General features: G+C 43.6%; 1 protein-coding gene across 1 annotated transcript in view; it reads right to left on the bottom strand.

Moving 5' to 3' along the window:
* The window catches only part of PAH (phenylalanine hydroxylase), a 40,733-nt gene extending 27,877 nt beyond the window's left edge, over window positions 1–12,856 (bottom strand). The window contains exons 1-3 of the mRNA XM_066633332.1: window positions 12,815–12,856; window positions 9,334–9,438; window positions 520–703 (exon numbers count right to left, since the gene is read on the bottom strand). Coding sequence (XP_066489429.1) covers window positions 520–703; window positions 9,334–9,438; window positions 12,815–12,856 — 331 coding nt within the window. The remainder of the gene's footprint in view (window positions 1–519; window positions 704–9,333; window positions 9,439–12,814) is intronic.
* Window positions 12,857–13,412: the final 556 nt, after the last annotated feature.

The raw sequence follows: 13,412 nt of genomic DNA on the forward strand, positions 1-13,412 counted from the left end.
AAATGAAGAAACCAGATACACATATAAAAGATTTATTCTGAAAATGAATGGCTGACCTGGTGAACTCACAGCTTGATTGGGGCTTCCCAGAGATCTCTGGCTGGTCACTGTTGGAAATAGGATACCAAACCAGATGGACCTTTAATGTAATTGGACTAGGTGAATCTTTGGTCTAATCCAGCAGGGATCTTACTTTATGTTTTTGCAAGATTCGTGTTCTGCAAACATTCAAACCATTTGCAGCAGCAGTTGGGAAAAAAATCTTTGCCTAAAACCAGTGTGGGGAGACCACTATCTAACAGCACAATCCTATGTGTGTTTACTCAGAAGTAAGTCCCATTGCATTCAATGGGACTTGCTCCTAGGAATGTGTGCATAGGATTGCAGCCTAAATGTCTAAGAGCAGAACCAGAAACCATGTGTAGCAGTGTAAATCTTCCATTATTAATTATTCTATTGTACATTTTAGCTCAGTACAGATGTACTGTTAGAGCGGATATTATTCTAATATTTTCTTACCAGCATCCTTTCTCTTTTCACGCGAAAGCTCGTGAACATTTGCTCCAATGCACTTTTTCAAAGTCCCGATGATCTCGTCAAGTGCAGGAATACTCTTACTATCTAGGTTTATGAAAAATTCATATTCATCTTTGTTCAGCCGGGAAGGTCTGGACTCAATGTGGATCAGGTTTATCCCCTTTTCCTAAAAGAAAGAGGGGTTATGGTAACCACAACACTGCTTTTGAGTGGAAAATGATGGAAATCCATGGGACCATTAATGGTGGATGCATAGCACTGGGTACAAAGATCCTGAAGATGAGAAACATTACTTATAAACATGAATAAGATTATGGTATATTCAGATCTTTTGCATTTAAGACTTTGAGTCTCATGTAAAAAATACAGTGCACTTCTTCATGAGTCGTTCTACAAAGGCAGAACTGACACTGATCTGTCACACTGGAAAAGCTACTAGGGCCATATTGGGTACACCACCCTGCCCATCCTGCTAGGACATGCCAAATTTTGGACAAAAATCTTATTGAACATACTTTGTCAGTTTACTTACCGTAGATACTCATGTGTGAAATTTTTGTCAAGTAATCAAGCTCCAATTATCACTTCGCCTGATCTCCGGGTCAATCAGAGGGCAGAGCCTTTGACTCTGAACAGTTTCCTTTCTCAAGTGGCAGACAGGCAGGCGCCAAGTTTCTCAAGCAGTAGGCAGGCACCAGGCAGGCAAGGCAGAGATTGTTTCTATGGCAACTGGCAAATTTCAGCCAAAGTTAACCTTTTAATCTCCTTCCTTCTGCTGCAGCCTCGTTCTGGTTCTGGTTCTGCTTGGCAAACGCTTGCAAAGCAGGTCTGTTTTTTGAAACACCAGGATGGGACCCTCCTTCCCAGGCTACAATTCAGTGCACCATTACTTCAGAATAACACCCATGGAAAGCAGTGGGTCTACTTCTGAGTAAAAAGGTCTGCAAATATATGCAGCTGCATCTCTCTGCTGTGAATTGAATTGCACACTCCCAGTTATGCGTTATATGTTGTATGTAGAGCTTCTGGCTTAACACACCAGACACCTTAAAGGTGGATTTGATTCATGGTTCAACCTTTTTCACTGGCATATCCCTTGGCAGCCCATTTCCATAAATTGTACCATTCCTATTAGCAAAATGTCTGTAATTAGTAAGACAAGCCCTCATCTCCCCCATATGAAAACCCAGACTTCATGTATTCATCACATATTTTCTCTTTTCATCTGTTTGAAGAACAGAAGACTCTGCCTTTGCACTGTTTTGCACCAGAAGTGTGCTGAGAAATTCTGGCTGATTGATCACTTTCCATATTATGTTTCAGCTTTTTTAGTGTGCTAGTTTTCAATCACTGGTTCATACATGAATCGATAACCAAAAACTAGCTATTGGTGGGGCTTTCACAGCCAACTAGCTACCTCCCTTCCAGGCCATGCATTCTGGAGCACAGCCTGCCTTTTTCTGCCATTATTCCATTCTTTTTCAAGTACCCCTAAAGGTCCTGTTGAGTGTCCCTGGGAGTACATGAATACCAGGTTGGGAACCACTGTTTTACTGGTGTGTTGTTTACAGTGCACTTGCTCTGATAGTGTTTACAAAAAGGTGGTGAAGACCAGAATTTAAAAAAGAATAAAAATGTATCTTATGATCTTTTACTGTGTTTCTAATAAATTAGAGACTACAGTTCTTAGGTAACAATTAGTGGTAGGTTATTTTTCAGGATCTGGCCTTGGGTAAAATCAGACAAAACTATAGTCAGACACCCCCCTAAGTTTAACTCCCGACTTATCCAAGGGTCATAGAAAATTCCATGATTGTTGGCTCAAAACTTGCCCTCGGTTTATCTGTGGGATCTACTTGTAGGCGAGTGTCTGCGGTACATCTGTATCCTTTCCCTAAGGAAAGGAGCTCAGAGCAGCATTTTAGCCTCAGAACCATTCAGTGGAGACGGCAAAGAATAGGCTAAACCAGCATTCCTCAAACTGTGGATCCACTAGGTGGATCAAAAGCCAATTTCAGGTGGGACGCATGGCATCTAGCTCAGCCACCATTGAAAATACTGAACTGAAAGTACTTTGAAAGTACAGAGCTGCTGGGCAGGGCAGGCTCCCGGTGGGAGAGAAACATGGTGCTTTGCCCTAAGTGGGTGGGAAGATGGGTCACTGGAAAATGGGGAGGGCTGTGTGGTTGGAGAAGGATCCAAGTCTGTGTTCTGCCTTGTTTTCTTTCGAGCTGGAATGTTTGAATTCTGATTTATGCTGTGTAATGGGACCTTTGGCTGACTGTGGCTTAGGTTTGAAGCCTAAATTGATGATGCCTCCTCTGCCCAAAGCATCATTTCTGGGTTAATAACATCACTTTTGATGGGTCCCAACAGGTTGTCATTCTAAAAAGTGGGTCCTGGTGCTAAAAAGTTTGAGAATCACTGGGCTAAGCATCTAGCAAGTAAGAGTACCATTAGGAAGACAGTCTTCCTCTCTCCCACCATGTGTCATACTACAGCTAAATATTCCTCAGAGACACCTCACTGCAAATAGCAAGCAATGCCAGTTGCACAGCAGCAGCTTATCTGGCTCACCCAACACCACTAAGTTGGTGCAGGGCTGGGCAAGGGGTGGGAGGAGTTGCGGGATAGAGGAAGGAATCTCCAATCAGGGTGGAGATTGGGGCCAGAGGCAGGTTGGGGTGGGCAGGGAGCTGCCAATATCCTATACTCTATGCCCAGCCTTGCTACTCCTCTTGGGTCCACTCAGACTTGTGCCAGCTCCTGCAAATCTGGGTAGACCCAAAGGGCAACAGGGGGCTTACCTGGTAAGGGAACAAAAGTTCCTTTCCTTGAACAAAGCCTCCTGCTTGCCCCAACACCAAAAGAAGCAGCACAAATTTCCACAGTGCAGCTACATCAATGCAAGTAGCAGGGGATAGAGCTGGAACATTAATCTTGAATAAATATTCAAAAGCAGGTCTTTAAACACTACTGGAATCTACTTGACAACCACTGCCACCCCTGCCCCAAAATGGCAGGTGTGCCAGTATACAATGAGCATTACTGGGATGTGCACTAGCATAAGCTCTTAGCAGTGGACACACTGCAGATGAACTTAAATTGTTTGGCCAGATACCAACACAATAAGTTGAAAAGGTCAGAAGCACAATCAAATCTTGTGGCCCAGGAAGGGAGCAGGCTTCCATGCACAGAATGCCTTTAACTAGGCTGAGCCCCTGGGTCAAGTTGGTTTAGTTTTCCAATTATCTGTTTTGCACACAGGCAATGCTTTGTATTTGCTATTCAATTAGGTGCTCACAAATCACTGGAGGACTCCAGAGTTAGGCAAAGTTAAAATTACTGAAGCAAGATTTATTATGATCGAGACCAGACTCACAATTCATAGTATGCTCTACGTGACATTCCATGGTTCTGTCACTGGAATTAAGTCTTTGGATTTAGCCCAGTGTCTCGGCCAAGAAGGACTGCCCCATGCACCCTTGAGCACTGAACCCACATAGGCCAGAGACAGAGTGGGGGCCACCTTAGATATGCCCTCTTTCATTTGTGTGGAGAGGGGCCCCCCAAAGTGGAAGCAGCAGAGTAGTGTTCGTGCCGCTCACAAGTACAAGGCACCGCCACTGAGTCAACCAGGCCAGGAAGTTTAAAGCTCAAAATCAAAATAAGAGGAATGTGTATTGAAATGGGTGGTAAACAAAAAGGTGTATGAGGTAATTATGAGAAGATATATGTCCAAAAAAAAAAAAAAACTGGTGAAGGAGGCCCTTGGCACAGTTCTTACAATGCAACAAGAGCTGGGTTAAAGGGGAACACGAACACAAATGGAAATCTGATGTGACCCTCTAAACATAGTTCCTGTTCTTACTTAGTCCAAACAATGGCTCTGTTCCCTTACCTCAGGGCTGCGTTGTGGCTGCATCAGTGCTGGAAAGTTGGATAGGATTGGGCCCCAGGTCACAGTCAGAGTCAAGAGGCAAGTGTTTCCTTCTGCTTAACTTTAGAAGCTCTTTGATGAATGTTGTCACCACTCTGCCTCGTTGATTAAGACATGATAGCCTTTGCAACCTGGTCAGGTGGCCAGGGTTACCCAGTCTGGGCTCCAGCCAGCTCCAGCAGGAGGGGCACTTTAAACTGGTGTCTAACTAAACAATAGACCAGAGGTGGCCGACCCTTCAAGTTATGGCTCTTAGAGCTTTAAAAATTGTATAGAAGAGGGAATTTCAGATAGTGCAGCTTGACATGTTCTGGGGAGGCAGGAGGGAGGCACTGTAGCCGGCGCAGAGTAAAGCAGCCCCATGTCAGGCCAGGAGGCCCAACACGGGGCTATGGATCAGGCGGAGCAAAGTACTGCTGGTCCCATCCCCTCCTGCCTTGTTCCATTTCCTTGCCCTCCTCCCGAACACTTCCCTGCCCAGACTTATCTCTTGTGTACCATGCTGGCTCAGCATGGGCTCACACTGAGCCTGTTCTGGCTGGACCTGTGGAGACTGTACGGCATGTTTGTGACAATGTGCGGCAGTGCTGAGCTGGCGTAGATCACTCAGGATTGGGCCAACACATACTTGTCAGGGGGATGTCACACGTAACTGTGTGTGGCATCCTGCATGGCTCTAATTGGAACCCAATTACTAGATACACAATTTCATCATTACAAGATGAAAAGCAGCATATCAATATTCTTAATAATTAACAATCACTTAATAATACTATTTTAACCTTAATTATCTAGGCTTGGGCCTTTTATCAGTCAAAAAAGAAATTGGTCCATTAACTGGTGCATGGGCGCTGTGAGGCCTCCCTGTGGGGGAGGGGAGGGCCCACCCGGCCTTTCCGAGGGGAACCCCTTGTGGAGGCCTCAGACTCATTCCCCACAAGAAGGGGGGTTGCATCACCCAGTTCCCCTTCTTTGGGTTGGCAGCATTCATTAGTCAGGAGCAGGCGCTGCTAGCAGCAGATCCTCCTGCCTGCTCTTCCAACTCCCAACTGCCTTGTCATCCCTGGCCTCCAGGTTTATGTAGGGCAGACCCCTCCCCTTTGGCCCCTCCCCTTCCCTCACAGGGATGGTATAAAAAGGGCCTGCCCTTCCCTAGGCTTACCACAACTCCCCCCCACCTCCTCTCACCTGGAGTTGCCAGGCTTGTTCCTGAGAGGGCTGGGAAGGCTGCTGCCTCTGCTCTGGTCCAGAAGCCTCCTCCCTGGGTAAGCTGGGGACTTGGGGGAGGAGGGGAACCCTGACAGGCACTTTTTGAAAAATTAAAAAGTATGTCTGGAGCTCCAATCATGGAGCTCTCCCATCATATCTACCATAGTTTAGCTCTGAGAAACACAACTGTTCAATAATTTTTGGAAGAAATCATCACTATTGGTCTCCTCTCATGTTCAAGGATGTTCCAAAGAGAGCCTCACCATGTTAAAATAATGCAGAAATGTTACCTTGAATTGAGTTCAACAGAAATTCTTGTGAAAATAGGGACTGACAAGGCTGTAACTAACTCTGTACATTCAGTCCAAATTTTGGACTGGCCAAAGACTCTGCACCACTATTTTTTGCATTTTTCACATCAGAATTATTAGTGATTAATTTTTAGCTGGTTGAAACAGAAATCAGATCTCCTACAGCAGAGTATGCCGGTTGCATCAATAAATATATTGAACAAGATAACACTTGCTTTGAAGTTCCATTTGTTTAACAGAAGGGGGGGAAGTGAAGTCATCTTGGTTCAAAGTCAAGTGTCTGACCTATCGCTCAAACTAACCATGCACTTAAAAGTATTGTTAAGAATTGCGCTTCCAACTGAAAGTGCCTTTCCCTCACCCACTTCCATAAAACAGCTGTGGGGACCCAATCCTGATTGTGACCATGAGGAAGGGGAAGCTAACTCTTTGCACTATTTTCCTGCCAAAGACAACCCCTTTGAAGGTATTGCTTGCTTCTAAAGTAGCTATTCGCTGTCAACATTCAACATTCAGAGGGAGAGATCTTTGACAGGAAAATAGGATGGGGGGGCAATGGTTAATTCCCTCCCCCCACAGTCCCTCTTTGAGTGTGTGTGTTTGAAGGGATCCTAATAGAAAGATCTGCTCTAGTCATTCTTAGGTTACAATCCTACCCACATTTTCCTGGGAGTAAGTCCCATTGATTATAACAGGACTTACTTCTGAGTAGACATGGATAGGATTGGGCTTTTATTCAGGTCCTAGGAACAAGCCATGCATTTCTCCACCAAGGGCCAAACTTTACTATGGACTGTTAGAGCAGCATCTCATGACACCAGTAGTCCTCCTATGTTACAGGACACTCTTCAGTTAATTAATTATTGACTTCAGTTCAAGTATTTAATGCACAGAATGACATCTGGAGTTCTTACAGAGACTGACACACCTCTTTTGCTAAACAAAGGGGAATTCGAAGTTGTAATTCCCCTGGTTATTAATTTTTCCTTGAATTAACAAGTTGAAGATGTCTTTGGATGTGTAATTGTTTTCATGGCTTGCATTTTTATTTAATTTGTGCTTTTTTTCCAAATACAAAATATGTGGGTCACAGTTATTGAACAATATTTGATGTTTTTAACTTTTTTTACAAAAGGAGTTGCTTTCATGAATACTGTATGTTTTTGAAGAAAACAAAACCACAAGAATCTGGGATTTCAAAATGAGGTACAGAATTTGTCTCCAACAGGCGTCTCCAACAATTTGCCCAACAGGACAAACAGGCGTCTTGAACTATGTTGTTGTCATAGTGCTTTTATTTTAGAAAAAAAAAGACATCCATTGTATTTTGAGATATTTTTGAGGAGAGCCAGTGTTCAGATAAATCTGCATCCCAAGAAAATAAGATATGGATGGAACTATGGGCTACACTGGACATGACAGTAAATGTGTGGCTGTATTATTGGCTGCCAATGTTGGGAGGCAGGGAAATGGCAGGACATCCCAAGTTGGCACCACTTCTATTAGATGCTGCACAAGTGTATGTGTTTTGGCAGAAGTGGAAAACACATGTACACTTGTGCAGCATCTAATAGAATATCTAGTTCTACTAGATAACTGTTGTCATTGGCAGCCAATGAGGTACACTAAAAGTGGAGAAGGGCAAAATGTTTCAACATCATAACAAATACTCCAGCACAAGCCTATGCATGTCTACTCAGAAGTCAGTGACGCTCACTCCCAGGAAAGCGTGTATAAGATTGCAGCCTAAATGTTATAGAGTTGGGGAGTTAGATGATCAGTTGCTGTTTGTGATGTTTGCTACGTGCTTACAGGCACATCTACTTTGGTGTGCACTTTCTCTCTCTTGCTCAGTTGTCTATATATACATGTACACCAACACAACAGCTACAATCAGATTGGTGCTGCTCAATGACAGCAGAAGGCAGAATCAGGATCCAAAGAGCCTAATGTAAGTTCTTGTGTATGTCTTGCCAGGGGGTGAGGACAATAACTTACACTCACATAGCAGAACTTCCCTGGGATTTTTCTGACTGTAACTGTGGGCTGTTGAAGGTTTCAGAATTTCCGAGTAGTATCATGAGAAAAGCAAGGAACTGCCTTCAGAAGCAGGGAACTCTTATGTCCCACTGTGCATTAGACGCTCTTTGCAAGGTTTTTTAGATCCAACCTTCCAGCAGTGGTTGCTGTTTTTGCCAGAACTTTCTGTAGTAGAGATGTTGCAAGCATTTTAGCAGGGAAGCCTGAAATACTGACTTCCTTTGTTCATTCTGATCCATGTAGTGCCCATTGCCTGCACACAGCCCTTGCCCAGCCTTCCCATCATAGGAGACTTGGTCTAGGCCAGCAAGCAGGTGGAGCTTTACTGGCACTGAGCTGGACAGCAGCACTTTCCCAGCAGTCACTTCTGAGTTGGATTCCAGTCCCATCTCCCATGATTACAATCTGGAATTTGCTGGCTGCCTCTGGGAACAGTAGGAATTTTTTGATTCTTTGTGATTAGTTTTTATTTTGCCTGTCTCCAACTGTATTTGGAGCTGGATACCTCTTCCTTTCTTACTTACCTTGGTCACTTTGTTTTGCCAATTAGTGCAGCAGGCCACAAAGGCTCAAAGAGGGCATTCAGTGTGCGTCCTGAAGTCAGCCTGAAGTCAAAGGTAGTGGGAGTGCACCTCAGTGGCTTGAGGGGCTGATGGGGGGGGGGAGCCCATTGGCCTGGATCACAGAGGCAGCTTCAAATGCTTTTCAGTTTGGGGTGGGTATGTGCAGTCCAGTTGCCTCTGGCCTCTTATGGGGTTGGGAATGATAAGTGCACACTGTCTTGTCATAGGATGCAGAGGGACTAGGACCAGTGGGTTGAAAATACAGGGAAGTAGATTTAAGTGACGCATTAGGACGCATTTCTTAGCTGGAAGATCTGTCCCACATTGAACTGTCAGCATCTTGAATTTGAATAAATTTACATATGTTTACATAAATGAATATATTAAAGATGAACTTATATGAATTAATGAAGGTCTTGCAATAGCTCAAGGCCTATAAAAGGTCTTGCACAAAGCAAGGTCAGCCTTTCCTTTGCTGCCACTGCTGCATCACAGACATGAAACAACAAGCAGTGGAGGGAGCCCTCATCCCACAGCTCATGCAATAGGTCAAACAGTCACCCTCACGCGGAGAGCAATTGTGTCAGGCCAGTGTGGGCTCCAACAAATCTCCAGAGGGCCAGAGGCTCATTGGAGATTGGGGGCTCCCTAAGGGCTGCATTGAGAGGCCTCGAGGGCCGCAAGTGGCCCCAGGGCAGGGGTTTGGGCACCCCTGGCTTAGACAAACATGTACCTCAAATATGCGAAGGACTTTAGCCAAAGCTCCAATTTCTTCTTGGAGAGAGAAAATCAAGGAGATTGCATCGTTCTTAGTGCTTTCTTCAATATAGCTGGATTCCTACAAAATAAAAATGGAGTTAACAGTGACATCCATGTCTGAAGGGTAACAAAACATCTAGGAAGTGCATGATAATTTCCAGAAGGCTTTTTCCTAGTTCTGTGTTGCTGCTTACCACCTACACCACCATTCCCTCCCCTTTCTCTGGTGTTTCTTTTGTCTAGACTGTAAGTCCCTTGGAGCAAGGTCCCATTCCTTCATTCTAGGACCTAGTCATAAACTTTGCAACTGAGTGAGTATTTGAACCAAGGTCTTCCCAGGTACAGTACACCACACTGGGTCAAACCTGCATAGCTTTTGAGGCAGACTCACCAAATAGCAGAATAAAGCCCTCACAAGAATGTTTTCCCCAAACACATTAATAGCATGAGAAATGGGTCAAACTGAAATCATGTGGGCCAAACTCTAAATGCTAGTAACTCTAATGTGTAGCCAAAGGAACTGGGATGGTGGGGAAAGACAATTTGGGGCCATTATATAATAAAAGCTGCAGACAACCTTGTAAATGAAGAAATGGTGGGAATGTCAAGCATGTTCAAAGACTAGTGGTAGGTTGCACAATTTTATGAGGAAAATCTTGAATCCATTCACCACGTAATTGCTCGGAAATCTCTCTCAGTTCCATGTGGGTTTGATATTTTGTATGCAGTTAATTCTGGGAAGTCATGTCCATTACCCATGTGCCAGTTTGATATTCCAAGGCAGCAATTTTAAGAACACTTACTTGAGAGTAAGACCCATTGGTTGAACTCAGTGGGACTTTCTTCTGAGAAAACATACAGATTGCGCTGTAGGACTTTTAATTTCAACTCACCTTTTCAGTTGACACAAAAAGTGACCACATAAAATGGAGGGCCATCACTCAACACAAGGCTAACCCACAGAAGCCTGCATGACCACTAAAATTGTCTGAAGAATGGACAGTAGAATCTGCACTGGTTTTATCTCATGAGAAATCTGACACAAATGCTAAAAGAAAAATCTTGACTTAAATTATACCATTAATAAGTATAAACCTTTTGGGAAATTTTTTAGCATCAGTTTTTACAGAAAATAACTTGTGTGAGTAAGAAGTAAATAGTTCTACTCCAAAACCCTGCTCTGGCAGTTTTTTTGTTTTTCAAGCATCTGGCTCTCATTTTTATGTCATCATGGTGTTTTCGTCAGACCTGCTCTGCCTGTGAGGCCACAGAATCCTGAGGTAGCCCTGTGGGCCATTCAACTTCAAAACTGCAAGCAGGGGTACCATTTATGAATGCTTCCCTTAGGGAAGCTCCCTGTCTAAAAAAAACCCTTCCTACTATTTAAAAAACACACTCATACTAGCATATATAAGGGAGTCTAATTCACCCCCCCACTGCTATGCTTCTCCACACAGAGCACATTTTTTCTTTTTAATTTTGAAAACCACTCAAATATATGATCTTCCACTTGTGATGTGAAGTGATATGTTCTGTCCCATCACCTCACTCTAACACATGAGTAGACCAAGCATCAGATCCACAATAACACTGCAGGTGCCAATATAGATTTGGACCGGTTTAAGAACAGAACACATTCCTTCTAGCACCTTCATCTAAATTTCACCTTAAGTGAAATTCAAAACAATTTTGAGGAGGTTCCTCTTAAGGTCAAATGGCTAAAGAATTTGGTGGGATCAAGAGAGCTTTGTAAAGACATGTGAAAATTTCACGGGGGGGGGAAGAGTTTCTTAGACACTCTCCTAACATATCTTGACATAATTGCTTCCCAATTTACATAATTCCTCACTTTTTAAATCACAAGCATTTTTTGTATCTTTATCACTGATGTCACAGTAGATTCGAAGCAGCAGATCTGAGCAAAAAGTGCTCTAAAGCTCCTTATTTAACAAAGGACTTATGCAAAAGCATTCGATTAAATAATGTCTAATGGTGCTTTCTGTCATCATTTGAGAATCATTTTGCTCCACCACATAATAAACACCTCAAAAAGTGTCATTCAACAAGAATGACTATCAGGACAATGGGCAGCTCCACATATTAGGATTATTTAGGGGCGTAGTCAACGGGGCCTGGGGGAATGCAGGGCAGGACCTCTCCTACTGCAGGAGCACTGATGACAACAGCATCAGCAGGAGTACACAGATACTGCCATTGATTTTTTCCCCCAAAGGGCCTGAACTGAGAACAAGGAGCAGGTTCAGCAGGAGACAAACTGAGAATTTTGCCTAGGGGCAAAAGTGTCAGTCAGCCCTGACTCAGTTGCAGGTTTTTGGAAGACAGGAGAGGCAGCAGCTGAATGGAAGGAGAAGACAATGTAAGCCTGGGACATGCCTCCCAGGGAGGGGAACAGGGACTTATTCATTTCACTTCACTGCATGAGGGCCCCCCAGGAGATATAGGCAAGGTGATAAATAAAAACTGTTTCTAAGTCAACAGGCTTAGCACTCCAATACATATTTTATATTGATTTGGGTTTTTTAAAATTTTAATTTGTACACATTTGTTTTAAACTATTGCACCCCCCCCCTTTTGACAGATAGCAGACGTCTTCGTGGAGAGTGGCTATTAGGCAGGGTGTGTGTGAGAGGGTGTGAGAGAGAGAACCTGCACTTCAAAATGTATCATTCTACCACTGTGATTCCTGAGTTTCCCAACAGCAAACATGGACAGTGCATGCAGGTTCCCAACAGGAAACTTGTTAAACAGGGACAGTACATACGTGCAACTATGCACTCTCAAGCACAAGCGCCTGGGCCATGCTTGACACATACTTGTCCGCTTGTGTACAACACCTGCACATGAAACATTTGCTACAGTGGTAGAAAACCTAAGTTTCCAGCAGCAACAGTCCTAATGTGTTGAGGAGTCCTACCAATTCAAGCTACTTCTACAAAGGTAACACTTCATCAAATGTTACACATGGATGATATGCTATGCCCATGAGCTGTTCTGCAAGCCTGATTCTAGAAGAGTCTCACAGAACTATGCAAGGCTGCCAGCTTTTCAGTGGCCCTCTGTAACTGTGCACTTAACAACAGCTTGATATGCAGGAGAAGCTTTCTACAGGATGGAAAGAAATGACATCACCTGCTACTTGATTTTAAGATTAAGCTTAAAAGCACAGGTACTCTTGTCAATCCTAAATAGACAATGCCTATAATCCTGTCCACACTTACCTGGGAGTAAGCCCCATTGACTATAACAGGGCTTTCTTCTGAGTAGATTATGTACAGGATTGGGCCCTTTGTCATTCTCCCTCTCCCACCTTGCTGCATCCAGTTTTTTAAAGAAAGAATTTTACAATACATAAAATACTATTGCATAAATAGTAAAACTTGTGGCTAGTGATAAACAGGCCTAAGGACATAAGACCCTCACTATAATGGGCTTACCTGAGAAGCATCTCCATTCATATTGACAACCTCGTGATTCATTTTGCTCCTCACCACGAATGATTAGGATTTTTCTCACAAGAGGGAAGATGGGTTCCCTTACTGTTTTTGCAAGGTCTGCTGTGTACATGTACAGATATTTAAAGTTTACTTTCCAACAGAAGGCTCAGCCCCCTTCTTTGATGCCTCTCCTTCTCTGGCACAGCATGGGCAGGGGCGGTGCTCCTGTGTCACACCCCTGCACCACCCCTTTTGCCTAGAAAAACACAACTTGTTTACCCATGTCCAATGACAGTCCCAGAAGCTGGAACACCTTTGAGCTTCAACATGAGGTTTCTGTTTGAAAGAGTGGTATGAATTAAGAAACCTCCCTTGTGGTTTGCACTGTTCAGTATTTTAATTCCTCTTCATTGAAAAGTCTCACTTTTTCCCATCCATGCGAGCAAACACATGGATTGGCTTTCTGTCTGGTAAGGTTCCTGTCTGTGCTTAGATTTTTTTTTGTCTGTGCATATTAGGATGATAGGATTTAAAAATATGACCCATAAACACAGCATTTTGCCTGCAAAAATAATGTCATAATAATCATGTTCATAAT

The sequence above is a fragment of the Tiliqua scincoides genome, chromosome 7 (genome assembly GCF_035046505.1).
Source record: "Tiliqua scincoides isolate rTilSci1 chromosome 7, rTilSci1.hap2, whole genome shotgun sequence".
In the NCBI taxonomy this organism is placed as follows: domain Eukaryota; kingdom Metazoa; phylum Chordata; class Lepidosauria; order Squamata; family Scincidae; genus Tiliqua; species Tiliqua scincoides.